A 27,279-nucleotide genomic window follows, 5' to 3' on the forward strand; every position below is an offset into this window, starting at 1 on the left:
AATGGAGAATGGAGAATGGAATGGAGAATGCGGAATTGGAGAATGGAGATTGGAATGCAGAATGAAGAACTGGAGAATGGAGAGTGGAATGGAGAATGGAGTGGAGAATGGAGAATGGAATGGAGAATTGACAATGGAATGGAGAATGGAATGGAGACTGGAGCATGGAATGGAGAATGAAATGGAGAATGGAGAGTGGAATAGAGAATGGAGAATGGAATGGAGAATGGAATGGAGAATTGAGGATGGAATGGAGAATGGAATGGAAACTGGAGCATGGAATGCAGAATGGATTGGAGAATGGAGAGTGGAATGGAGAAAGGAATGGAGAATGGAGTGGAATGGAGAATGGAGAATGCAATGGAGAATCGAGAATGGAAGGGAGAATGGAATGGAGAATGTAGTATGGAATGGAGAATGGAGAATCGAATGGAGAATGGAGAATGGACAATGGAATGGAGAATGGAATGGAATGGAGAATGGAGAATGGTATGGAGGATGCAGAAATGGAGAATGGAGAATGGAATGGAGAATGGAGAATTGAAGAATGAAGAATGGATTGGAGAATGGAAAATAGGAGAATGGAGAACTGGAGAATGGAGAATGGAGAACTGGAGAATGGAGAATGGATTGGAGGATGGAGAACTGGAGAATGGAGAATTAGAGAATGGAGAATGGAATGGAGAATTGAGAATTGGAGAATGGAGAATGGATAATTGGAGAATGGAGAATGGAATGGAGAATGGAGAACTGGAGAATGGAATGGAGAATGGTATGGAGAATGCAGAAATGGAGAACAGAGAATGGAATGGAGAATGGAGAATTGAAGAATGAAGAATGGAATGGAGAATGGAAAATTGGAGAAAGGAGAACTGGAGAATGGAGAACTGGAGAATGGAATGGAGAATTGGAGAATGTAGAATTGGAGAATGGAAAATGGAATGGAGAATGGAGAATGAATGGAATATGGAGAACTGGAGAATATGGAGAATAGAATGGAGAATAGAGAACTAGAGAAGGGAGAATGGAAAGGAGAATGGAGAACTAGAGAATGGGGAATGGAATAAAGAATGGAGAACTGGAGAATGGAGAATGGAATGGAGAACTGGAGAATGGAGAATGGAATCGAGAATGGAGTGGAGAATGGAGAAAGGAATGGGGAATGGAGAATGGAATGAATAAGAAAGAATGGAATGGAGAATGGAATGCAGAATGGAGAATGGAATGGAGAATGGAGAATGGAATGGAGAAAGGAATGGAGAATGCAGAGCGGAATGGAGAATTGAAAATGGAATGGAGAATGGAATGGAGACTGTAGCATGGAATGGACAATGGAATGGAGAATGGAGAGTGGAATGGAGAATGGAGTGTGGAATAGAGAATGGAGAATGGAATGGAGAATTGAGAATGGAATGGAGAATGCAGCATGGAATGCAGAATGGAATGGAGAATGGAGAGTGGAATGGACAATGGAATGGAGAATGGAGAGTGGTATGGAGAATGGAATGGGGAATGGAGAATGTAATGGAGGATGGAGAATGGAAGGGAGAATGGAATGGAGAATGCAGAATGGAATGGAGAATGGAGAATTGGAGAATGGAGAATGGAATGGATAATGGAGAATTGGAGAATGGAGAATGAAATGGAGAATGGTATGGAGAATGCAGAAATGGAGAACGTAGAATGGAATGGAGAATGGAGAATTGAAGAATGGAGAATGGAATGGAAAATGGAAAACTGGAGAATGGAGAACTGGAGAATGGAGAACTGGAGAATGGAGAATCGGAGAATGGAGAATGGAATGGAGAATTAAGAACTGAAGAGTGGAGAATGGAACGGAGAATGGAAAATTGGAGAATGGAGAACTGGAGAATGGAAAATGCAGTGGAGAATTGGAGAGTGGAGAATTGGAGAATGTAGAATGGAATGGAGAATTGAGAATTGGAGAATTGGAGATTGGAGAATGGAATGGAGAATGGAGATCTGGGGAATGGAGAATGGAGAACTGGAGAATGGAGAATAGAATGGAGAATAGAGAACTAGAAAGTGAGAATGGAATGGAGAATGGAGAACTGGAGAATGGAGAATGGAATAAAGAATGGAGAACTGGAGAATGGAGAATGGAATGGAGAATGAAGAACTGGAGAATGGAGAATGGAATCGAGAATGGAGTGGAGAATGGAGAATGGAATGGAGAAAGGAATGGAGAATGCAGAATGGAATGGAGAATGGAATGGAGAACGGAGAATGGAATAAGAATGGAATGGAGAATGGAACAAAAATGGAAYGGAGAATGGAGAATGGAATGGAGAATGGAACAGAGAATGGAACAGAGAATGGCGAATGGAACGGAAAATGGAACGGAGAATTGAGAATGGAACGCAGAATGGAACAGAGAATGGAGTATGGAACGGGGAATGAATCAGAGAATGGAGAATGTAATGGAGAATGAAAAGGAGAATGGAGAATGGAAACAGATGTAGGAATGAATGTGTGGGACTGTGGGAAGTATGCCTGACAGTCAGGTGTTTGGAACAGAATGTGTGGGCAAACCAGACAGCAGCTTCCTAATTGAGAAGACTTCCCGTTGGGCATCATTCAGTAGATTTTAGGGTATGCATAGTGTCAGTTAAGTTTCTGACCCAATTAAGAGGAAGTCAGTTAAAAGAGCTTCTAATGTAAATAAAGCAAATTTGCAATAAGAACATGTCTGCCCTCTAATCGTTTGTGTATAAAATGGCTGCCCTCTCCTCTGCAGAGCTATCTGCTTCTACACTTTCATGGTTTTTCAATATTGATAATTTATTTTTAAATAAAAATGGTGAAGTATATATATTTTTTCTTTCAAAAGCCATTACTTCCAAAGCTCACATCACAAGAAAAAGTAGCAACTTTTTATGCTTATTTTATCTTCTTTTCTGTTGATGCTTTTCTCCACAATACAGTTTTCTGTCATGAGAAAGTTCCAACATTACTATCTCTGCTTGAACCCCTCAGAGAGAGATACGTGTATACATACTTATGTATGTTAGTAATTTGTGATTGATATTCTTCACATATAGACTTGATTTGTTGTTTAATACAGCCTTCTGTCTTTAGGAATCATATTAAACTGTTTCTTCACTGTATGGCTGATTATAATCTGTGATTAGTAAGCACGGTTTTATTTGCAGTTATTTGAAACTTCATTTTACTTATAGGACCTGATTAATGCACTCCAAACATGAAATCAGTATATCCTGCCCTGTTCTTTGTTTTAAATACATCTGTCATTTTCTGCCTGACATTATATTTTTTATTTGAAGTTGTTTGCTTCTTATTTTCAAATAAAATAATTTTTAATAATATTATTTTTCAATTTTTCCTCAGTAGACCGCTCCAACGAACAGCCCTTTACTCTCAGTGGTTTATAGCAACAGAGGTTTATTTCTTGCTGACAAAAGTATGGGCTGCCAGAAGCTATGACTCTATCCACAGCTTGGCTCCACATGGCATCTGAAGATACAGCCCTTATCAGGGACATGTGTTCTCCTGGCAGAGGGGAAAGAGAGCAGCAGCCAAAACATGATGGCATTTAAAGCTTCCACTTGGACATGGTTCACTTTGCTTCCATTCACATTTCATTAGTTAGTGCAAGTCACCTGGTCAAACTTGTCAGGTATACCCACTCCCCAAAGGAAGCTTTCTGAGTTATGTAGCAAGTTAGGATAGTCCTCTTACTGGGAGGAGAGTGAACAAATAGGAATCCTATGGTCTATTAACATTTATATTTTATTTTTATTTTTATTTATTATTTATCTGTTTTTAAGATGGAGTTTTGCTCTTATCACCCAGGCAAGAATTCAGTGGTGCAATCTTGGCTCACTGCAACCTCCACCTCCCGGGTTCAAGCGATTCTCCTGCCTCAGCCTCCTGAGTAGCTGGGATTACAGGCACCCATCACCATACCCAGCTAGCGAACGTGTGTGTGTGTGGGTGTGTTTGTGTGTTTAGTAGAGATGGGATTTTGCCATGTTGGGTAGACTGGTCTCAAACTCCTGACCTCAGGTGATCCACCTGCCTCGGCCTCCACAGTGCTGGAATTATAGGTGTGAGCCACCACACCCAGCCAGTTATGTCTTAAAGACTTTTAAAGGTTTTATTGTTGGATTAGAGATACATTTTGTGAATTTTAATGTGGAAATGATTTTTTCTTGATGTTTTTCAATGTTGTATATTGAGCTCTATAGAAATATTGATACACAGGTTAAGACTAATTCAGGAGTATAGTAAAGAAGATTTATATGAGAGGATATTAAATATGAAATCCTTACTATTTCATTCTGTTTTCTTTTTTGAACTTTAATCACCTGTCTTTTACTTCTATTGATTACTGGATAGCAGTTCAGAGACTTTTTTTCCTCCACACTGGTATAAATTGTTCATTTGTAAGCCCTTGCATTGTTTTGAAGATAATTTCCTTTTACATGGATTACACATTAGTCATGTTAGCTGGATAGTGTGGATTTTCACAATTTACTACCTTTTCAATACAGTGAATTGTGCCTTTGCCAATTTCACCATCATGGTTTTTCTTACAGTGTCCACATGTGGATAGCAGCCTGCCGACAAGTAAAACAAAAACTGAGTTAAACGACATACAGATACAGCTGAAATACCAAATTACCCATGGCCTCTCCTGGACTTATATTTATTTGCACACAGTGGGGGCTAGTATTTCCTTATGAAACAAGAAACTTTTACTGTTTTGAAATAGCAGAGCTGAACCTCAGATGCATGAGTCATTAGGATAGATTTATCCTAGTGAGGCATGGCACTTGAAAAGAGACAAAGGGTAAATTATCAGAGAAAGTTGAGGTGTACACATAATGCCTAACGTGGAAGGGTGATAGGGAATTTGAAAATTTGTTGTATCTCCTAGATATCTAGGAGTAAATGTTTCTGTGTAGTGATAGAAGCAGAAATAATTAGACTGGAAGGCATCTTGAGTTCATTTGGTCCTAACCATTACCACAATACAGAAGTAGTCACATTGATAAAATCTTATTAAAGCATGGCTTATGTTACTCTACGTAATTTTGTAGAATGGGCCTTTCAACCTTACAAGGTTGCATATTCCAGCTTTTCATAGGAATACTAGTTAAGTATTTCTCTTAATTCCATGCCATGCTTTGTTTTAGTAGGTTGAGGTCTGAGAGGGAAAGCAGTAATCAGATCAGCCTGTATATATACTTTTCCTTTTAAATTAATTAACTAGACTCTCCTAAAGATGAGTTTATTTCATTTGTAATTGTATCTAGCTCTAGAAGGCATGAGATTATAAAGTCCAACTCCGTCCTTTTATAGATAAAATAAGATTTCCGATGATAAGAGGCTTCCCCAGGGTGACAGAGCCTCAGAGTGACCAAGCCAAAGCCAGAAGATAATCTTGATTAAGTGTTCTTCCTGTCATATGCCACCTGTAAGGAGCTACTCTAAGAATATATTAATATCAGATGTAGCTAGGCAGTGGAATGTAAGCTTCTCCTGTGCCTGAGACTGAGGAGTCTAGTTTACAAAACATTGTAAACTAGACGTTTTGAGCCCACTGTCTGACCAGAAAAGAATAGTACTGTAAGTTACTGAAGTAAAGAGAAAGAATAAAAATTTACATGGGGCCAAAATCCCTTCAGCCCTTAAATGCATTGGATTATTTTAGGCTCATTTGGAAAACATTTTATCTAGTGAAGTCAAAATTATAGTTGCATAATTTCGTAACTAATTCTGTCCTGGACTTAGGTTCAAGATTGGCTCCAGAATTTACTATTTGTGGGATCTGGACATTTTATTTTTCATCTCTGAGCCTCAGTTTTCCCATATGTAAAATGTAGGCATGTTAGAGGGGCTTCTTTGGAGAAGTTCCTATTGGAGACAGACCTTGATGCTAAGACCCCTCAGGCCTTGATATTAGCCCCTGGCATAGAAGCTGGGATTCTGTTACCCACAAATTGATTTTCTTTACACCAGGTATACCTTACATATTCTGTCTTATTTAATACTCAAAATAATTCTTTGAAGTAGATACTATTGACCCCATTTTATATGTGAGGAAACCTAGAATAAGAGAAGTTAAGATAACCTTGCCTAAAGATCTATAACTAATAAGTCATATACCAGGATACAAATTCAAGTCTGTCTGACTCTTGAGCCAGTATCTATCCAGCATACTGGACATTTCCATCTATATCTCCAAGGGTTCCATGAAGGTAACATGAACTAAAGTGCCCGAAAAACTAGAAACTGCAAAGTGCTATATAAACAAGGGATACTGTTATTTCTTCTAGGTGTTCTTAGCCACATATCAGAAATTAGCAGTAGAGTCCAGTCCAAAGCATGAATAAATCTAGGGGCATTGTATTTTCTATTTTACAATGAGGACATTGAAGCCCATAGTGATAAGAAATATGCCAGCATAGCCATAAAGTGACAGCAGTACTGATTCCTAATCTGGTTCCAAAGCCTACCACCAGGCTGGCTTCTCCAGTGCTTTCCCTCAGGCCTTGATATTAGCCCCTGGATTGAAGCTGGGATTCTGTTACCCACAAATTGATTTTCTGTGATAGAACTCCCCACCCAGTAGGCTGAGGTGGGGAGGTTTTTTTTTTTTTTTTTTTTTTTTTTTATACTTTGGAATTACCTTGGGAATCTAAGAATTAGGTTACTAGTGTGGGGTGAGATACTGATGATAGTAGTTATTTTCTTATAGTGTTGTTTAAGACCATTTATGTAAAGTTAACCATTCAAAACTTTAATGACAGTTAAAATGTTATTTGAGTATCATTGTATTTGTATGACTACTCTTCTAAACTTTCTGAATTTAGAAATGATGATTTTGAAGCATAAGAAGTTTGGTGGTGCCCCTGCCTCTAGAGAATGGGCAGTAGTGGCCACACCACATGGCACTACCTCTGATTTTTCTGCTGAAGCATCGTAGCCAGGTTATTGCCTTTTTTTCTGGATTTGTTTATCTTTATTACAAAAGTTTGTTTTGAAAACCTTGACAACCATCATATTTGGAGAAGCTTTTGTATGTGTGTTTGCCAGCAAATCTTAATTCTATATTACATGATGTTACCAAAATGATCAATCTGATGCAATCTAAGCCAGTGCTATTGTTTTTCAGCTTTGTTCCAAGAAGCAAAATTCTGCTTTCTTCTTTTCTTATCAAAATGCGTTTGTTGCCCAAAGGAAGAGATTCTCGAGTCAATTTATCATCTAAAATATTTTTTTTTGGTTGGGGATTATGAATGACTTACTTTGTAGATCTGTTGAAGGATAGTAAATGACTGAATTGACTAATATTCTAGAGTACCTTAGTGAAGGTCCACTTGAAATTATATTTATATATACAGTAGAGAGAGAAATTTAAAGCAAAAATTCTCAGTGTTTTGTTTAGAATCTGTAAGGAGAATCATTAAGTACAACAACATCTGTGAATGCTTCAGGGAAAACTTCATTACCTTGGACTCATCTTTGACCCTTCCACTCTCACATTTCGTATGCAATCTATCAGGAAGTGGCATCTGCTTTCCCTTCAAAGCATGTTCATAATGGTTACTTCCCAATGCCTCTACTACTCACTACTACAGTCCTCACTGAGACACCACTATCTATGACCTGGATTATTTTAATAGCCTCCCAGCTGTAAATAAATAAAAGAAAAGTCAAGTAAGCTTTTTATTAATGTGTTTATTTTCTTCTAACACAAGTATTTAGAATCTGTTATTTAAAAAATACCAAACAACTATCCTGATACTAGCTTGTACTTGATAATTCTTGTCCACTTGAGAAAATCATCTTTTGGGGAGTTGAGAGCAACACATTAGAATTCATTGACCACATGAATTAAGTGACAAAAACCACAGAAGTAAATGGTAACAATTGAAGTGAAGGCAATTAATATAGAGAACTCTAATTAAAAGCTTCTACATGAATTTAGTAGATTAGAGAAAGTTCCTTGAAGAAGGATGAAAGTGAGCTGTGTGTCAGAGGACATGGAGGAGTTAGAGCAAGGGGGCCAAGTGGCATCTTTGCAGTTGTTCTAAGGTAGGAATTAGCTCAGTGTTTTCGGAGATGTGTACTAGTTGGACGGAAAAAGAGCAGGTATATTTGAAGGAGATTGGGGATAAGAGAATGACGTGAAAATTCAGATTATGGGAGCTCACTTGGTAATTTGTTGGAGTCGTCCTAAATGTTGAGAATCCTGATCTGGACCTGGAGATGGTGAAGGAGGTGGACCTGGTGAATACTGTTTTTAGGAAATCTTAAGTGGAGTTGAGTCCAAACCAGAGCAACACATTAGCTTGCTAACAGGGGATCTAGAGCATGACAACAGGAGATCCAGGGCAGAGCATTTCAGAGCTCTGATAGGCAGACAGTAGACCTGGATTATATTTTGGCAGAGAGCATTTTGGCCGAACAAATGTAATCAAAAGCAACATGGTGAAAGCAACTTTGTGTGTTAGTTTGGTTGAAACAGACTTTGGGAACAAAATGAGCATGTTAACCACTGGCATTCAAGTTTTTGTTAAATAGTAATGATAGTAGCTATCACTCATGAATGCATTCCACATGTAGGGCGCCTTACTAGATTTGCAGATATTACCATCTTTAATCTTCACAGCCATTCTACGAGATAGGCGCTACTATTTTCTCCATTTTACAGATGAGGAAATTGGTGGTTTGGAAGATTAAGCTGTTTGCTCAGTCACATAGCAAGTCAATCTAGAGCGAGACTTTGAACACTGAGCAGTCCAAAGCCCTGCTCTCTTTGGTCGTCACGTAGTACTGCTTGCTGGTATCAAGGAACATGGTTCATTAATTATCCATTTTTATCTTTAACTACAAAAGTAATACATAAAATAAATGAATGGGCCAGGCACAGTGGCTCATGCCTGTAATCCCAGTGCTTTGGGAGGCCGAGGTGGGCGGATCACAAGGTTAAGAGATGGAGACCATCCTGGCCAACATGGTGAAACCCTGTCTCTACTTAAAAATACAAAAAAAATTAGCTGGGGCGTGGTGGTGTGCACCTGTAGTCCCAGCTACTTGGGAGGCTGAGACAGGAGCATTGCTGGAACCTGAGAGACAGAGGTTGCAGTGAGCCAAGCTTGTGCCACTGCACTCCAGCCTGGCGCCTGGCCACAGAGCCAGACTCTATCTCAAAAAAACAAACAAACAAAAGAATTAATTAATTCTAGAAAAATTTTAAAATGTAAAGTAGCAGAAGATGACTATACAAAATAGTCACAATTTCCTCCATTAGAGGAATTAACACCTTTGCTTACATATCTTTTTCTTTTTTGGGCATATTGATTTATATACATTTTAAAAAATTAAAATGACATTTGATAAATCTTTTAAAACCGATTGTTGAACATTTGACTGTTTTCAGCTTACCCTGTTGGGCCTTTAGGCTGTGGTGACTTTTTGATATTACAAACAGTATGCAATAGAAATAATCAGCCAAAAACAACATGCAAATAAAATAAAGCAAAATGAAACAAGACTAAAAAAGGACAAAAAATTCAAAACAATAGGCAGTAATACAAGAGATGAATAACAATTGTAAAACCACTCATTCTATAAATATGTTGTATTCAAATTATAATGCTCTGAAAACCAATGGGAGGGGAATATTTGCTTTTGAGCAGGCCTTGATGTTGAACAAGTTTCTAAGTGTTTTTAACAGAATCACCTGGAGCCAGTTTCCTGAATCACAAGCAGGATCTCAGCCCCTAGGCAGAGTCACAGGAAGGTAGCTAATCCTTAAGTGCATATACAAGGAGTCTAGGAGGGACTGTGCTCAAGGGAATAACCTAATGACCAGAAATGATAGATGTAGTAAAAAGAATTAATCTCAGGATCAGAATATTAAACCAGTGATCAAATCTGAAGCACAAGGTTATTGCTAGGATAACAATCACATGACAACAGGAAGCTGATACCGAGTCCCAGAGCATTGGGGCAACACTCTTGTCTTAGTCTATTTGCATTGCTACAATGGAATACCTGAGACTAGGTAATGTATAAAGAAAAAATGGTTATTTGGCTCACAGTTCCGTAGGCTTGTACTGAAGTATGGTGCCAGCATCTGCTGCTGGTGATGGCTTCAGGCTTCTTCCACTCATGGTGGAAGGTGAGGTGAAACCAACATGTGTAGTGGTCAAGGAGGGGATGAGGAGGGTGCCTGGCTCTTTCTAATAATCAGCTCTCTGGGGAAGTAATAGAGGAAGAACTTGTTCATTACACTGAGGTTGGCACCAAGCCATGTATGAGAGATCTGTCCCTATGACCCAAACACCTCCCATTAGGTCCCACCTCTAACATTGGGGTTCACATTTCAACATGAGGTTTGTGGGCACAAACACCCAAACTGTAGCAACTCTAAATCCTTCCTGCCAAAGGGCAAGAGATTAGACTAGGGATGACCTTCCAGGTGGACAGAATGGCTCCAGAAATTATGAATTTGGCAGGCCTTGTCAATCTGAGGTTTGCAGGGAGGAGGAGAACATGATGAAGAGTTGCAGGATTTGTAGGATGATTAAAAATCAGTGCAGTATATGCAAGAACATGATTTAAGAGGATACTTCTTAATAGTATTGGGGTAGCAAATGAAAAGAAAGAGACTCTTGGTCTGCACACTGGTTGGAATTATATGTACAGTGATATCCAGACATCCCCATTAAATAAATAGAATGAATTAATACCTGTAACTGTATTCCTCTTTATATCACATTTTTGGCAAACAGAGAAAAAGCATGGAGTTGATCCTTTGGAGCCTGTAATGCTACCATTACTTTCATTAAATAAAGTTTTAGCTGGTATATAAAGATTTTCCTTTATTACAGAGCCTCTAAACAGACATGCCATATCCTAGAATTATAGTTTAAGTTAATGGTATTATGTTTTAAAATTAAAAATTATTATCTTTTGTTGGTGTTATCAAAACCATCACAAAATTAATCATGAATATACTAGGGTGACGGTTCAATTAACTTTCATGGATATTGATCAGATAAACACAAGATTTATGATTGTATTCTGAAGTCTTTATTAGGTGAGTGGGTTACCCAGACAATTAAGAACTCATCTAATAAAGACCTGGAAAATGCTGCTTTTGAGTTAAAGAGACCTCTCTTTTTCTTAGTGTCAATACATTTTTTGCTTGTTTTGTTGCACTAAGAGTACCAATTGTATAGAAGTTTATTCAGTGATCTTAATTAGAAATAACTTTTTAAATGTTTTTAGATATATAAAATTTAAAAACTTCCAATAGTGTTCATGATGTTATAGGAATGTCTATAAATTAACTGTAGCTCATGGTTACATTTGCTTCAGTGCTTTGAACTTTTGAATCAAGCCTTTCTTCCACAGTATTGGATGAATATTATCATAATTTATGTCACTTGCATGAAATTTTCAAATATATAGTTTTAAAATTACCAAATAGTCTATGCTTGTTATTTAAAGAAAAAAAAAACCCTCCAAAACTAAAACAGTGTTGAATACAGCCCCTTTCCCATCCTTGAAATGATAACTGTGTAAATAATTTGATGCCCGTCTTTGCAATTTTTCATAAAGGTTCTAATTGTGTTTACATATATATGTAGATTGATAGATGCATACATTCTCCTTTCTCCCCTCTCTCTTCTTCCTTTCCCTCTCACTTCTTCCCCTTTGTCTCCCTCCTCCTCATTTTTAACATAAGTGCTATGATATTGCCAAAGCAAAGAAGGCTTTGTTCTGTGCTCTGTGCTTTATTGAATTGCATTCATTGGTGGAGCTTATTTTCTTTGTCCTTTCCTGCCTTTGCCCACTCTGAAGGTTCAGTAAATTCAGTCTTTGTTTTGCTTTTCTTTATACTCAGCAGCCAAACTAGGAACCCTCCCAGAACAAATCCTCAACTCTGTAAAAGAGAGCAATTCTGGGTGCTTTCTCCTGGGGACAGCCAGCTTTACAGGTTCAGTTCTGGCTTCCCTGGTGATTGGCCCAAGGCCCAGCATGGCTTTTGTACCAGCTGATTCCTAGTGGGAAGTTTCTCTGGGGTTTCCTTGGAAAGAAAGCTCTTTGTAGCATTCCTCTTCCGTGTCTATTATTGGTCGAGGTTTCCTCTGCATTCATTATCTATTATTTTGACTATGTCTGATTTCTGTTTTCCAGGACTTTCTAAAATACCTTGATATGTTGATGATAGACCTTGCTTTTTTCCTTCTTGAGTCTGTCATTTTGGTGGGATTTAGGGAGATCAACGAGGTGAGGTACACATGATGGCTCAGTCAACACCTTGAACTTCCCAGATGTCTAGTATTTTTTCTCTTTCTGGACCAGGTTTTAGGACATTCTTTCAGGGAACGAGCTTATTTGCACTTCCTCTGGCTTGTGTTAGAACTTGAAAGGCTTTTTTTCTTTCAGTTTTGTGTTAGTAATAATGAAATTCAATGATATGTCATTGCTCTCTGGGTGTGTAAATGACACTTTTGCTTGTCAACTGCATTTATAGGCCACCACAAAGTGTTACTTGCATAAGGCCAAATAGTGATGCAAAAGTCACTTAAAAATTTTACATAATTATCCATATTTCATTTGACGTATAAATGCCACTATCTTTTTGTCACATGTATTTATATTTTGCCAGGTAACTGAATATTGTCACCTACCTTTTTCAGCACCCAGATCAACTAGAAATATTTTTTGAAAAGTAATAACTTTTCATGGGCACATAGTATTCCATTAATTTATCTTAAAATTGTTTCTTAGTTACTATCAGAAACAAATGAATGGTTCAGCATTTGAAAAAAAATTTGTTTCAGGAAGGAGAAAACATTTTCTATTTGGCAGTTGAAGATATAGACACAGACACGGAACTTCTGATTGGCTACCTGGATAGTGACATGGAGGCCGATGAGGAAGAACAGCAAATTGTGACAGTCATCACAGAAGGGGAAGTTGAAAATTCTAGAAGACAATTAACAGCAGGCGGAAAAGGTATTGCATCTTTAACTGGTGATCTGGGACAATAAAAGTAGAAAAAATGTAGTTTAAACTGTGGTTGAATTATAGTTGCCTTGTAATATGGCATTCTCAAATAAAGTTAGTTTTTGTCAAAATTACTCTCAGAGGGTATCCTGTGGTGAGCTCATCTTTCTTAGAGCAGGAAAAGTATGTTGGGGGTGGGTGATGGATGTGCCCAAAGGACTGCCTAGGCCACAGGCAGGGGTGCATTGCTGGGGCAGCTTCTGGCTCTCACCGCTCTCACTGGCACACTGGGGTAACAAGTAGTGAGGATTTTTTTGTAGTCTTGCCCTAGCCCTGCCACTAATCAGTATTGTAATATTGGGCAAGTTGTTGACTTTCTGAGACTTTACTTACTCATCTGCACATGGGAAAAGGTGAGTGTAGAGGTCAGGTACACAAGAGAGCCTGCTGGATCCAAAGGGGATTGGTTCCTCTGGTTTGGGATGTTTTGGGAACCTGCAGCTTCTTGGCATCTCCTTCTGTTCTGATCACAGAAGCCTGGAGGATTGCTAAGCTGCCCTAGTTCGGTTACCAAAAACTCTCAATGACCATAGGTTAGACCCTCCTCAGTCAATATTGCAGCCACTTGCTTGTTAACTTCCTGGGAATAATCAGTTATTATTGGTCTTGTTGCTATTATGTTGTGTTTTACTCCTAAGGGAAGTTTAAGGGATACGTGCATAATGCTATAGGTATCCCCATTTTTTAACAGGCTTTGTCTTAATGCTTTCAGGCTGTTACAACAGAATGCTTTAGTCTAGATACTTGGTAAGCAACATAAATTTATTGCTCACATTTCTGGAGCCTAGAAAGTCTATCAAGGTGCCAGCAGATTTGGTGTCAGGTGAGGGCCCATTTCTAATTAGATAGCACCTTCTAGCTGTGTCCTCATGTGACAGAAGGGGCAAACAAGCTCTCTTGGGCTTCTTTTACAAGGGCATTAGGCCCATCCATGAGGACAGGTGATCACAACCTAATCACCTCCTAAAGGCCCCACCTCTTAATACAATTCCCATTGGGAACTTACGAATTTTGGGATTCATGAACATTCAGACCACAGCAGGCTGATACTATACAGTACTTTTCCATTTTTAGTAGCAAAGCCACTTCAGAAGTGATACTGGTTTCATTAGTCAAGTGGTAATGATGCTTTTCCTGTATATTTTCTGTTCTAACTGCATGTTCTTAGCTGAGAAAGTGTCAACATTCTGTCACCATTAGTTGAGTTATTTAAGGGGAAGATAAGGACCGGGTTATATGCATTATGCTGTTTGGAATATCAGATTTAGGGTGATGGAAATTATTTCTGTATTATTCTGTGTTTTTTTTTTTGTTTGTTTGTTTTTGTATTTTATTTTTTTCTCTGTCACCCCCCAGGGCAAGTTATTTTGTCCATTGTTTTAATTTAAAAAGAAGTCGTCTACTTATCTATTACTGCTCTGCTTTCTGCTTTAGTTATTAAAATACCAGTTTTCATTATCTTTGTATAAAGAATCAACAGAAACTTAAACATTTTTTTTTAAACATCTGAACCAAGCACTTGTACTGTGGCTATTTTTATTTTAGAATTATTGGTCTTGTTTAGAAAAGCAAAGAAACAAAATAAAAACAAACTCACCCAAAGAAATAATGAAAGCCACCCAAGTGTCTAACAATGAAGAGTTTCGTTAAATGAATTATGGTACTTTAAGTTTTAAAAAACACCAACATTGCCGGGCGCGGTGGCTCAAGCCTGTAATCCCAGCACTTTGGGAGGCCGAGGCGGGTGGATCATAAGGTCAAGAGATCGAGACCATCCTGGTCAACATGGTGAAACCCCGTCTCTACTAAAAATACAAAACATTAGCTGGGCGTGGTGGCGCGTGCCTGTAATCCCAGCTACTCAGGAGGCTGAGGCAGAAGAATTGCCTGAACCCAGGAGGCGGAGGTTGCGGTGAGCCGAGATCGTGCCATTGCACTCCAGCCTGGGTAGCATGAGTGAAACTCCGTCTCAAAAAAAAAAAAAAAAAAAACACACACACACCAACATTTGACTTAAGAAGCTGTTAAATGGGAAAATATATAAAATTGTATACAAAGTATGATCCTAAATTTACCTCTTCTTAGACTGTGCATAAAATATGTATGCACTAAAGGCAAGTCAGGCTTGCCAGTAATATTATGACAGTTGTCTCTTCAAGACGGGATTATTGGTGTTTTTTATTTTCCACATTTTCTAAATTTAATTTTATTTCATAATCAGAAAAAAAAATGTGTAACTTACATAGCACACTGAGAAATTTGGTCAGACATGCACCAGTCTGTATGGGACGGTGTAGCCTAATTCACTATACTAGCTGTAATCAGCACTGTTTTTATGACCTTGGTCTTTTTTCACATGCATGTGAGATTCCCCTTGGTAATTCAATATAGTTTGCCTCAGTTTGATTTTTCTCCTTGTTAAGGTAAAAGTGAGCTTTTTAAAAAGGACCAATTTCAGGAATAGCTTTTGTTTTGTAATTTAACATTTGTAATAACTCTTTTATCTGAAAAGTTAACATTATAGGGTGAATTAAATAATGAATTTGATTATGTATTAATCTGGTGAAACAAGTGGTTTTGAAAATAATGTATTTCTAGTAACACTTGCTATTATTTTTTGTGGCTAATAGGATTAATATTTATAGTGATAAGACTTCACTCATATAGTATCATAAGCACAGTTAATTTCAGTTTTAAAATGAGAGGAAAAATGAGCATTTCTTGGCTCTGAATTTTTGTCTCATGACTATGTGTCCTTGTAAATATGCAGATGGCCTTGGCTGTAAAGAGGACTATGCTTGTCCTCAGTGTGAATCGAGTTTTACCAGTGAGGATATTCTTGCTGAGCATCTTCAGACATTGCACCAGAAACCCACAGAGGAGAAAGAATTTAAGTGCAAGAGCTGTGGGAAGAAATTCCCAGTTAAGCAGGCTTTGCAAAGACAGTGGGTATATTAAAGAATATCTTTAAAATTATAAGCTAACACAGTTTATTACATTTGTCTTAACTCCTAGTTTTTAACCTCTGTGTGTGTGTTGGCGGTGGGGAGGGGTGCATGTTTGTGTGTATGTGAGTGATTAAGCATTTTACATTGGTATTGTCATTAATTCATCTTTTCTTAGCGTAGTATGTTGATTTTTGAAATATTCAAATAATGAATTTTAACATGTAAACACTGTTTATGGTAATTAGTTTTTGTCCATTTAATAATTTGCCATTATGTATCAAGTTTACTGGTTTAATCTAAAATTCAGATATGCCTAATTCAGTTAGTCTTTCAAGGTAACAGAGTTTTAGTGGTCTACATTTGATATTCCTTCTGGAATCTGTTAAAGAAAAGTTTAAGAAATGGAGAGAGTTCAAAATATAAAGAATTCCTAGACATTTTGGGAAACACTGTTTATTTGAGAGCAACTTTAGAGGAATAGATGCATAGGTACCGGACATAACAATATGATGAATTAAATGATCCCACACATAGCTCTGTACATTTCATTACTTTAACAATTTATATTAACAACATAAAATTATCTTTATTTAAATATTTTATAGGATCAGAAATTATTAAAAGTGAGAAATGCGCATGCATTTGTAAAGTTTTTTTACTCATTAAAGTTTTTAATTTTAATCAGATAATTGAATTTAAGTAATTTAAAAGCATATTTACATATTGGATACAACTGTAGACTATCATTTTGTTGAAGCCAGTTACTTCCAATATCAAAGTAATATAAATTGTCCCATCTCATCAGCATATGTCTTTCTTCTCTTATATGCTCCCATCCTGCTATTTACTTTCTTCCTCCAACCTTAGCTTCTCATTTTAACAGAATGTCACATTACATATGAGCAAGACCTCTTTAATATAAGCTTTAATGTTACATTTTTGTGTTTCATTGAAGTAAAATTCTGAAATATGCTACATTTCATATTAAGACTGTATAATTATTATATGCATCAACTTGTGCTTATAAAAATTGAAATGAAAAATTGTGTTTAAAACCTAATAAATGTTCAGAGCATCAAAGCTTATAGTAGCAGGATATTACATATTTATAAATTCTATTATACGTTCTTTAAAAAACAAGCAAGGGTGATATGCTTTTAAATAAATGGACATTAAGTTGCGTTCTATTTAGCTTTTATTGCATTTAGTATTATAAATTTATACAAAAGACACCCTGCTGAGCAGAAGCTTACAGTTAAATAAGGTACTCCTAAAAATTTAAAAAGGCAAAAGACAAAATGAAACAAGGGATCATAAACATGACTTTATACAGAGTTAGCATAGTTTCATTTTTGTCTTAGAGTTCCAGTTTTTGTTTTTTTTCTCTTTTTCCTATTTCCCTTTAGTGTTCTTCAGTGCACAGCAAAAAGCAGTCTGAAGGAGTCTTCACGAAGTTTTCAGTGCTCTGTTTGCAATTCTTCCTTCAGTTCAGCATCAAGGTTTTGTTTCTGTTATGAGATGGCTGTTACATAATTGTGGGTCATTATTTGCATGCACACTTTTATGCTTCTTAGTAACGCAGTTTCACATGCCCACATAATTTAAATCCTTTTTTTCTTACCTGTATAGGTAATGCATGGAATGACCCCGAAATTCTGCTAGGGAGCATGTATTAGAAAATCTTGCTGTGATGTTTGAGTTTTTTAGGTATGTCTTCACCATTTCTTTTCCCTGTTCCGTTTTGCTGTTTGTCTTGTAGTTTTGAGCAGCACCAGGAGACTTGCCGAGGGGATGCCAGGTTTGTGTGCAAGGCTGACAGCTGTGGAAAGAGACTGAAGAGCAAGGACGCCCTGAAAAGACACCAGGAAAATGTCCACACTGGTGAGGAGTCATTGGAGGGTCGTTTCCAAAGGGACTTCCTTTCCCCGGACTGCAGTGATCTGTTTTTAATTCTCACTCTCGAGGAGAGAGCTGGCTTTTCCATTGTGTTTCACACAGATGTGGAGCGCTGGCAGTGGATTTTTTTCTTTCACTGAACACTATTTCTTTCTCAAGTTGAATTTAGCAGCATTTGTTCTTTTTCCCATTTCTGAACTAATCATGGCTGTAAGCCTTAGTAGAGTCTAGTTATGTTTGGGTGGTCAGGTGCATTAAGAATTAATATTTTTAAGTAACAATTTTAAATGTTTTGGCATATGACATTTCTTTTATAAATTGTTAAAATTTATCATTATTAAGTGATATCCTTCTGCCTTACTATTTTTACAGTAAAATCCAACTTTTGAAAATGCTTACAGTTCTCCTAAATTAGAGAAAATTACCAACACATTTTGATATTGGAATTAAATATCTTTGGATTAATTAAACAAATATTATTCAAATTCCATCTCAGCTAGCTAAACAATAAAACAGATATAAAATTTGACTGTCACTTAGGTTTATCTGCTTAGCACATGGTACACTGACAATAAATATATTTTGGCTTAGGAATTAAATCTATTGTAGTGGATTGAATAGATGGTTGTATTGTCCCAGTTAACTTTTTGCTTCTTGTCTTTTTACCTCTGTAGATTTCCTTCTTAAAGGAGGTTGAGAGTTATGAAACCCTGCATGTTCTTTTGTGCTTATTCTTTGCCCATATGTTTACTTTTGCCCTTGACTTCTGGGAAGTGGTTGGATACGTGTCTCTGGATGTAGGGGAAAGTGGATTTCTTTTCTCCCTTCAGTTATTTATTCTCACATTCAGGTGAAGATGACAATCATCTCCCTTCAGTTATTTATTCTCACATTCAGGTGAAGATTATCATCTTCACCCAACATCTGTGTCTTATGTTTGTTCATTGTCCAAAAAGTATTAACTTTAATAATAATACAATTACAGAGGCTTCCATGAGCACAACTGCTAGCTGCGACTTTGCATCATTGGTTGGGCTGCATATTAAGTGCGACCTATGGTGAAAACTCTGTGTGATGGAAGTAGGGCCTTGTGAAATGCACTTCCAGCTTGGTGCCCATCACTAGGCTTTTACAGTGTTCTGGTTTCGTTCTTTCCTTTTGAAGAATATGTGGCTGATTTAGGGAAGATGGCATTTTTCTGAATTCAATATACTGGGACATTCCCTATGATTGCAAAAGGCAAGAATAACTTTTTGGTAAACTTGCCTTCATTGTTTTTTTTTTTCCAATGCTGTTCTAGTTAAAATGCTATTCTTAATTTTTTCATCTATGTCTGCAATATATTGTAATAGAACTTTCATGTCAGTTTTAAAGTTTAAGTTTGCTGAACTAAGTAAAAATCAGATGCATATGAAACTCTGGAAACTTGCGTTCTTATTACTGTCATGTGGTCTTCAGGCTGTGCTATAAGCACAGTTTCTTTAAGGCTTCTTGTAGTTGGCCTTGTATGTGGTAATATTACTGATTCTGGATATTTATGGTGATTTTTTTTAGGAAATAATTCATAAAAGGAAATCTTGTTTTATATATGTATTTTTATTTGTGAACCATATAAAATGTGAAATCTTGCTGTATTTTAGCTAAAGGTTACTATACCATATGTTTTGCTGGGGGTGGTACATGATGTCATTCTCTCATTCATAGTACATCTCTTGCTTCTCTCCTTTCCTCCATGGGCTACACAGGCATTTGAGGAAATTTTATTCCCTACTGGAGATAGCAAAGCAAAGAAGCTTTCATACACATGATTGAATCCTTTATTATAGAAAGGCAAAGGCACTCAAAGAAAGAGATCTTTGATGGCAAATTTTTTTTGTTAATGTAATATGAATTGAGGATGATGATTAGAGAGAAGCTGAATTTTTAAATATAGATCACATTTTTCCATAGAAACTGTAGCATGTGGTAGATAGGTTCTCAGACCAGCTCCTAGAATCGTACTTAGCCCACAGTGTGTTGAAACTTGAATACTTATGTGATTGTCTGTTCAGTACAGTTGTATTCATTTCCTCACATGGCTTACTTGTATAAATACTGTGTTCCTTAATGTTTTTGAAAGTTAAATCTGAAAGTCAAATATCAGATTTACCTAAATAGGAAAGTTAAGACAGTATAACATCTAGGTATGGCTTTGCCAGTTCTGTTATCCGTGAGCCTAGGGGAACTGGTAGAGTGGTGAGGGTCCTCACAGTTACCTAAGAGGAAATAGAGAGTGAAGGGGCCAAGCTCCTCAATCACTTCCCACCTTTCTCTTTTGCTTAGATTCTATGGTTGCAGACAAAGAGACTTTGCATTTATGGGAGATCCCATTTACATTCTCAGATGAATAGGCATGCGTGTTTCTTGTGTGTCTTCTCAGAGGAACTAGGATTCTTCTACGGTGAAGAAGAGGAGCAGCCATGAAAGGAGAAAGAAAATTGAAGAGTGGGGATGGGGGTTTGATACCTGCAGGTGGAGCCATGGCAGGAGTGCAGGGGTAAAGTGAGAGGGGTGGGTGGAGAAATCTAGTTCTTTATCTCCTCTCTCCTCCTCTGACCTACCCAGTGGGAAGGAATAGGGCCTAGTATCAAGGAGCAGCCTAGAACAGGGCAGTAAGGTAAGGGTGGAAGATGGACCAACCAACTAGTGGGAGCTGGAAAAGAGGGAATATTCTTTCTGAATGGTGCCTCTTGTATGATATGTTTAGGAAACTGATGACCAAATATATGCTGTCAGATAATCATTTTGCCTGGGAGAATTTTCTCCTTTAGTAGCCATGTTACTTTTCAGTCACTAAGAAACATTTTCTCAGCTATCATATTTAGTCTGCTAAAAACAGTGCATTAAATGTAATAGACATCTTGAATAATAAGACAAAAATTCATATTTGCCATTTCACAGTGTATTTCTCTTTCATAGATGCAGTCCTATAATAAAATGAAATCATTTTGTAATGATGGTTGTACTTGTTTTAGATTTGCTTCAAAATATAGAGAAATGGGGGTGTGGTTGGGGTTGAGGTTGGGGCAGGAATGGCCATGGTGAGCTATTGTTGGGGCCAGATGATAGACACGTGGTGATTCATTACACTATATCCTTCTTTTTGCATATTTGAAATCAGCCAATTAAAAGTTGAAAACACATTTTATGCTTATTCATTGTGGTGCATTTGATATTATATCACATTTAACAATGTTTGCCTCTTCATTTCTATAACTAAAATTTGAAATATGAAATGAGCTACTATAAGCATAATCACTACATAAGAAGACAGAATTGTGCTTTTTTTGTGTAACAGTATGATTGCCAACATATTGTTTTATTGTACTTTATTTCTTAAAATTAATTTGATAAACATATACTTAGAGATTGTATAAGACTCCAGTGCTGGAAAGAATAGGCTATAAATTCTGCCTTAAAAACCCAGCTGATTAAATAAAATATTCTGTTGAAATGTAAAAGAAAGTAACACAATTTGTGAATTGCTAAATTTAGTCTTTTCTTTTACAAACACATTTGGTTAATTTTAATTTTGATTTGAATTCCTTATGGATATATGCTTTTCTATTTTAATACTATACCATATTAGTACATGGAAAAGTGAATGCCTGTTTTATATATACAGATAGTGCTATATGAAGCTATGAAGATTTCTCAAATTTAAAAAGAAAGCTTTTACACAGAATGAGAGAAAATATTTGCAAACTACCCATCTGACAAGTGATTAATAACCAGAATATAGAAGGTGCTCAAACAACTCAACAGGAAAAAAAATCAAATAATCTAATTAAAAAATGGACAAAAAAATCTAAATAGACATTTTTCAAAAGAAGACATAAATAGCCAACAGGTATATGAAAAAATGTTCAAAGAAATTAATCATCAGAAAAAATGCAAATCAAAACTACAGTGAGATATCATCTCACCCTAGTTAAAATGGCTTTTATCCAAAAGACAGGCAATAACGAATGCTGGGGAGGATGTGGAGAAGGGGGAATGCTTTTACATTGTTGGTAGGAATGTAAATTAGTGTGGCCTCTGTGGACAATGGTATGGTGGTTACTCACAAAACTGAAGATAGAACTACCATATGATCTGGCGATTCTGCCAGGGTATATACTGCTAGGTATATACCTCAATGAAAGGAAATCAGTATATTGAAGAGATATCTGCATTCCCATGTTTATTACAGCACCATTCACGATAGCCAAGATTTGGAATCAACCTAAGTGTCCATCAATGAGAGAATGGGTAAAGGTAATTTTCTTAAGTGAAGTAAGCCAGGCACAGACACACAAATTTCACATATGCTCACTTATATATGGAAACTAAAATTAAAACTATTAAACTCATGAAGATAGAGAATAGAATGATCATTTCCGGAGGCTGGGTAGGGTAGCAAGGGCACGGTGAATAAAATGGGGATAGTTATAGGTGTAAAAATATAGTTAGAATGAATACAGTCTGATAACAATACAATTTGATAGCATAACAGGGTGACTATAGTCAACAATAAATTATTGCATATTTAAAAATAACTAAAAGAATAGAATTGGAATGTTCCTAACACAAAAAAATGATAGATGCTTGAGGTGATGGATACCCTTATGTGGTTATTACACATCGTATGCCTATATCGAAACATCACATGTACCCTATAAATATAGGCACCTGCTATGTACTCATAATAATAAAAAAATTATGAAAAGGAACATAAGCTTCTGCATTCTCTTGGGAGGCTGGGTCTTTATTCTGAAGGCTCCCCTATATACATGTTAAGTAAATTTGATGTCTTTTCTTTAATTAAAAATAAGATTTAAAATACAACTTTAAGTTTAATGGATATATCTACAACACTGAATAGTGTAGAATTCTAACTTATGAAGATGAACTTGCATATCACCTCAAAATACTATTTGTTGCTCCTCTTATTAGTCTCATTTAAATCATGGTGGTATTTTATTTCTATTTTAGGAGATCCTAAGAAAAAGCTTATATGTTCAGTGTGCAATAAAAAGTGTTCTTCAGCGTCAAGCCTACAGGAACATAGAAAGGTCAGTAAGATAAAGATTAACTTTTATCACAGTTTAATATCTATCTTTAATAATTTTAATATATTTTACAGTAAGTATAAAAGCTACCAAGTTATTTTGATGTGAAAAGATAATCTGAAAAATAAATAGCAATTATTAACTCCAACAACATTAGCAACTAGTTAATAGAATTTACAATAAAATATAATTAAAATGGAGTTTTAATTTTTGTTCTGCTCATGAATCACAAGGTCCAATATATTTATATTATATTTATTATAACGATGTAAATGATCGTTCTTAATTTCACATACTGTTTCTTTTAGCATAGCTACAAGCATGAGATATTTTAGTATTTATGAAAGGGAAGAGATGGTATTAGTGAAAATAAAATTTTACTTTTGTTATGGTTTATAAAATGAATTTTATCTCTGTATATGGATGTATTACAAAGTAATTTGACAGGGCTTAAAATTTGTATGATTTTTAATCCAGATCCCACCATGTGCTGTGGATTTAAGTTATAATGTGTAAGGTAGCTTAATTGTTGTATTGATATGTCTGAGGTTATATCTTGTATGTTTAGCGATTTTGATCCTTAAAGAGAAATAACAGGACAAGCACCAGGCCAGGAATCAGGGTAGTGGGCTGCTGCTTCTGTCACTAACCTTCCATGTAACATTAGGCCTTTCTTTTCCTGTTTATAAAATGGGACACTGAATTGATCAGTATTCTCTTGTTTGTTCTCTGTGTGCCATAAAATTACCTTTTTTTTTTTTTTTTTTTTTCAGTTTTCAAGTAGCAGTCTTTTTAAAAATTATACTTTTTAAGTTCTAGGGTACATGTGCGAACGCGCAGGTTTGTTACATAGGTATACACATGCCACGGTGGTGTGCTGCATCTATCACCCCGTCATCTACATTAGGTATTTTTCCTAAAGATATCCCACCCCATTCCCCCACCTCCTGCTATCCATCCCCTAGTCCCTCACCTCCCGACAGGCCCCATTGTGTGATGTTTCCCTCTCTGTGTCCATGTGTTCTCATTGTTCAATACCCACTTATGAGTGAGAACATGCAGTGTTTGGTTTTCTGTTCTTGTGTCAGTTTGCTGAGAATGAAGGTTTCCAGCATTATCCATGTCCCTGCAAAGGAAATGAGTTCATCCTTTTTTTATGGCTCCATAGTATTTCATGGTGTATAGGTGCCACATTTTATTTATCCAGTCTATCATTGATGGGCATTTGGGTTGGTTCCAAGTATTTGCTATTATGAATAGTGCCACAGTAAACATATGTGTGCATGTGTCTTTATAATAGAATGAGTTATAATCCTTTGGGTATATACCCAATAATGGGATTGCTGGGTTAAATGGAATTTATTGTGTACTTTATTGCTATTATTATTACATTATAGTATATAATGAAATAAAAATTATACAACTCACCAGAATATAGAATCAATTAGAGCTCTGAGTTTGTTCTCCTGGGAGTGATAGGAGACAGTGACAGATCATCAAGCATCAGAAACTCCTATGTGATGTTAATGGAGTACAGAAACCATAACTTATGCCTTTGAGTGATCTTTGCAGAATGTTAGTAAGTTGCTAGCTCAGTGTAGCCCTTCCTCCATTTCAGCCATAGTGCTTCACTAGTCAGCCTTTCTGAATCCATAGGCAACTTTTGTTGACTCCAATTGCAACTTTTCTTATAGTTTGGGATGTCTAATGTCTGATAGAATTTGGTTGCAGTATTTCGCCTTGCTAGTAAATGATGCTTTATGACAATGCCAAATTATAGTATAGTCTGGTATCTTTTTTATTTTTTTTGAGACAGAGTCTTGCACTGTCGCCAAGACTTTAGTGCAGTGGCACTATCTCGGCTCACTGCAATTTCCGCCTCCTGGGTTCAAGCAATTCTCCTGCCTCAGCCTCCCGAGTAGCTGGGAATACAGGTGTGTGCCACCACACCCAGCTAATTTTTTTGTATTTTTAGTAGAGACGAGGTTTCACCATGTTGGCCAGGATGGTCTCAGTCTCTGGACCTCATGACCCACCCGCCTTGGCCTCCCAAAGTGCTGGGATTACAGTAGTCTAGTATCTTAAATTATTATATATTATCTCATATAATGATAGGGTATGTTGTGAGTCTTCTTGAAAATAATTTGGGAGTTCAAATTTTAAAATATTACATTCCAAATTAATTTGGTACACTGTACATTTTATAAGATCTCATAAAAATATACTTTAGCATTTGGCATAATTAAATAGTATTATTTGTCATTTTCAGTTTAAATATGATCTTTTCATTAAGACTTTTAAGGAATATTAAAAATAGCTTTGACTTGAATTTTTCACTATAAATGAGATAGTCAGTACAAAAATACGTTAGTATATAGTAGATGTTCTGTTTATAATGTTGGAAATATAAGTTTAATTCAACCTTGAAAAATGTTTCACGTTGAGGCCATGAGAGTTAAGAAGTGAACAGTATTTCATTTAAAAATGAAACAAACAGTGTTTTCTTTAACAGTTTCTATCTTATATATGGATTAATATTTTTTATGATTTTCTACATCAATACCATTTTAACATTAAAAATGAAAACAAGCAAAAGTTTTCATTTATATATGACTCGGAAGGTATGATATCTCTTAGACTATCTTGTTTGTCATTATAAAATTATATAGTATATATTTCAGAAACATAGAGTTTAATTATATAAATCTGCTTTTACTATATTTAAATTAACGTTACAAGTCATGTCACTGGTCCTCAAACACAGATGTTGAACTGAAGCCACTGTGATAGTCTTTGATGATTGGAGAGGCTGCCTTTAACATGCCTCAGGCTGGAAGGTTTTCTTCTGTGCTTTGGGGCACTAGCATTCCAAACCCTTGTGCAGGCATGCAGGCCATCGTGCAGAGCCCACATGCTTTATAAAGGAACTCTTTGGACTCCAGATATCCCCTCATAGATGCTATTGCATCTAAGCAGGAGAGATAAGTCAGACTCTTGTGGAATGACATATTTTGGCTTCTGCTTTGTTTCTCTACTTTTTCCCTGCTTTACGTAACTGAATTTAATGACTCATCCAGAGTCAGACCTGACAGAAGCAGAGGCTGGTTGGCAGCCTTCAACCTGCCACGTGCTTAGGCATTGAATTAAGCTATGGGCTGCAGGCCTGGGATCTGTCAGCCTTGTCCCAGCATCTGTTTCCCTGCCTGAGGCCTTCTATGGCCACTTATATCAAGAGAACCATTTATCAGGGGCCAGCGGAGTCCTCCACTCATTACTGATGTGCTGTACCAGCTCAAGGACTTTTGCCTAGCTCTTTCACTCTGCACTGTTGTTCCCAGTTATTCTGCAGGGACACTGTCTTGGCTTCTTGCACAAGGGCCTTTGCTTCTCTGGGATTTAGTATTTTAAGCTGGACCTTTAATGAGTTTGAAACAAAAACATGACTTCACCACAACCATTTTTGAATATTTAGCAAGGTACCGTGATGATGTTGTTCATTGGGTTGATGAATATTTCTAATATAATATGTAATACATTCCTTTTAGAATTGAATACTTTGTTTCTGAATAACTAGACTTCTACTTTTTATACCACCTATCCAGTTTCTCAGTGTTAGTGTCTGGGAGGGAAAGAACTAATTTAATATTCAATTGTAATATTTATATTAGCCAATTGTTTACTAAAGTTATATCCCCCCTTATTGTACTTTTAGCACAAATTTTATTCTGTATATTTAAGTTATACAACATAATGTCATGAGATTCACATATAGTTAAAATGGTTATTTTAGTGAAACATATTAATGCATCCTTTATCTCACATAGTTACCCATTTTTCCTCCTGTGGCACAGAGCAACTATAATCTCATTTAGCAAAAATCCTGACTATAATACGCTATTATTAATTGTAATCTTCATATTGTCCATTAAATCTTTAGAGTTATTCATCCTACATATCTGCTACTTTGGCTCCTTTGACTAGATTTCCTCATTTTTAAAATTGCAGTGTTCCTGTCATGTGAGACTTTTTTTTTGAGACAGAGTCTCACTCTGTCACCCACGCTGGAATGCAATAATATGAACACAGCTCACTGAAGCCTCAAGTTCCCAGGTTCAAACGATCATCCTGCTTCAGCCTCCTGTGTAGCTGTGACCACAAACATGTGCCACCACACCTGGCTAATTTATTTTTTATTTTTTTATAGGGACAAGGTCTCACTTTGTTGTCCAGGCTAGTCTCAAACTCTTGCGCTCAAGTAATCCTTCTGC

General features: G+C 36.5%; 1 protein-coding gene across 7 annotated transcripts in view; it reads left to right on the forward strand.

Moving 5' to 3' along the window:
• Nucleotides 1-27,279, forward strand: part of PRDM5 (PR/SET domain 5) — a 218,462-nt gene that overhangs the window by 92,620 nt on the left and 98,563 nt on the right. For 4 of the 7 annotated variants that reach the window (XR_004273178.1, XM_032292421.1, XM_032292419.1 and 1 more), the window contains exons 4-8: nucleotides 12,852-13,026; nucleotides 15,848-16,022; nucleotides 17,432-17,524; nucleotides 17,785-17,906; nucleotides 22,935-23,014. Coding sequence is in view for 6 of the 7 variants with exons in the window: in XM_032292421.1 (XP_032148312.1) it covers nucleotides 12,852-13,026; nucleotides 15,848-16,022; nucleotides 17,432-17,524; nucleotides 17,785-17,906; nucleotides 22,935-23,014 (645 nt within the window). In the remaining variant the exon portion in view is untranslated. Of the gene's footprint in view, nucleotides 1-6,694; nucleotides 8,560-12,851; nucleotides 13,027-15,847; nucleotides 16,023-17,431; nucleotides 17,525-17,784; nucleotides 17,907-22,934; nucleotides 23,015-27,279 lie in introns of those variants that run through there. The other 3 variants (XM_032292420.1, XM_032292425.1, XM_032292424.1) reach the window with 2 other exon arrangements.

The sequence above is a fragment of the Sapajus apella genome, unplaced genomic scaffold (assembly GCF_009761245.1).
Source record: "Sapajus apella isolate SASKATOON/1434 unplaced genomic scaffold, GSC_monkey_1.0 scaffold27, whole genome shotgun sequence".
Classification (NCBI taxonomy): domain Eukaryota; kingdom Metazoa; phylum Chordata; class Mammalia; order Primates; family Cebidae; genus Sapajus; species Sapajus apella.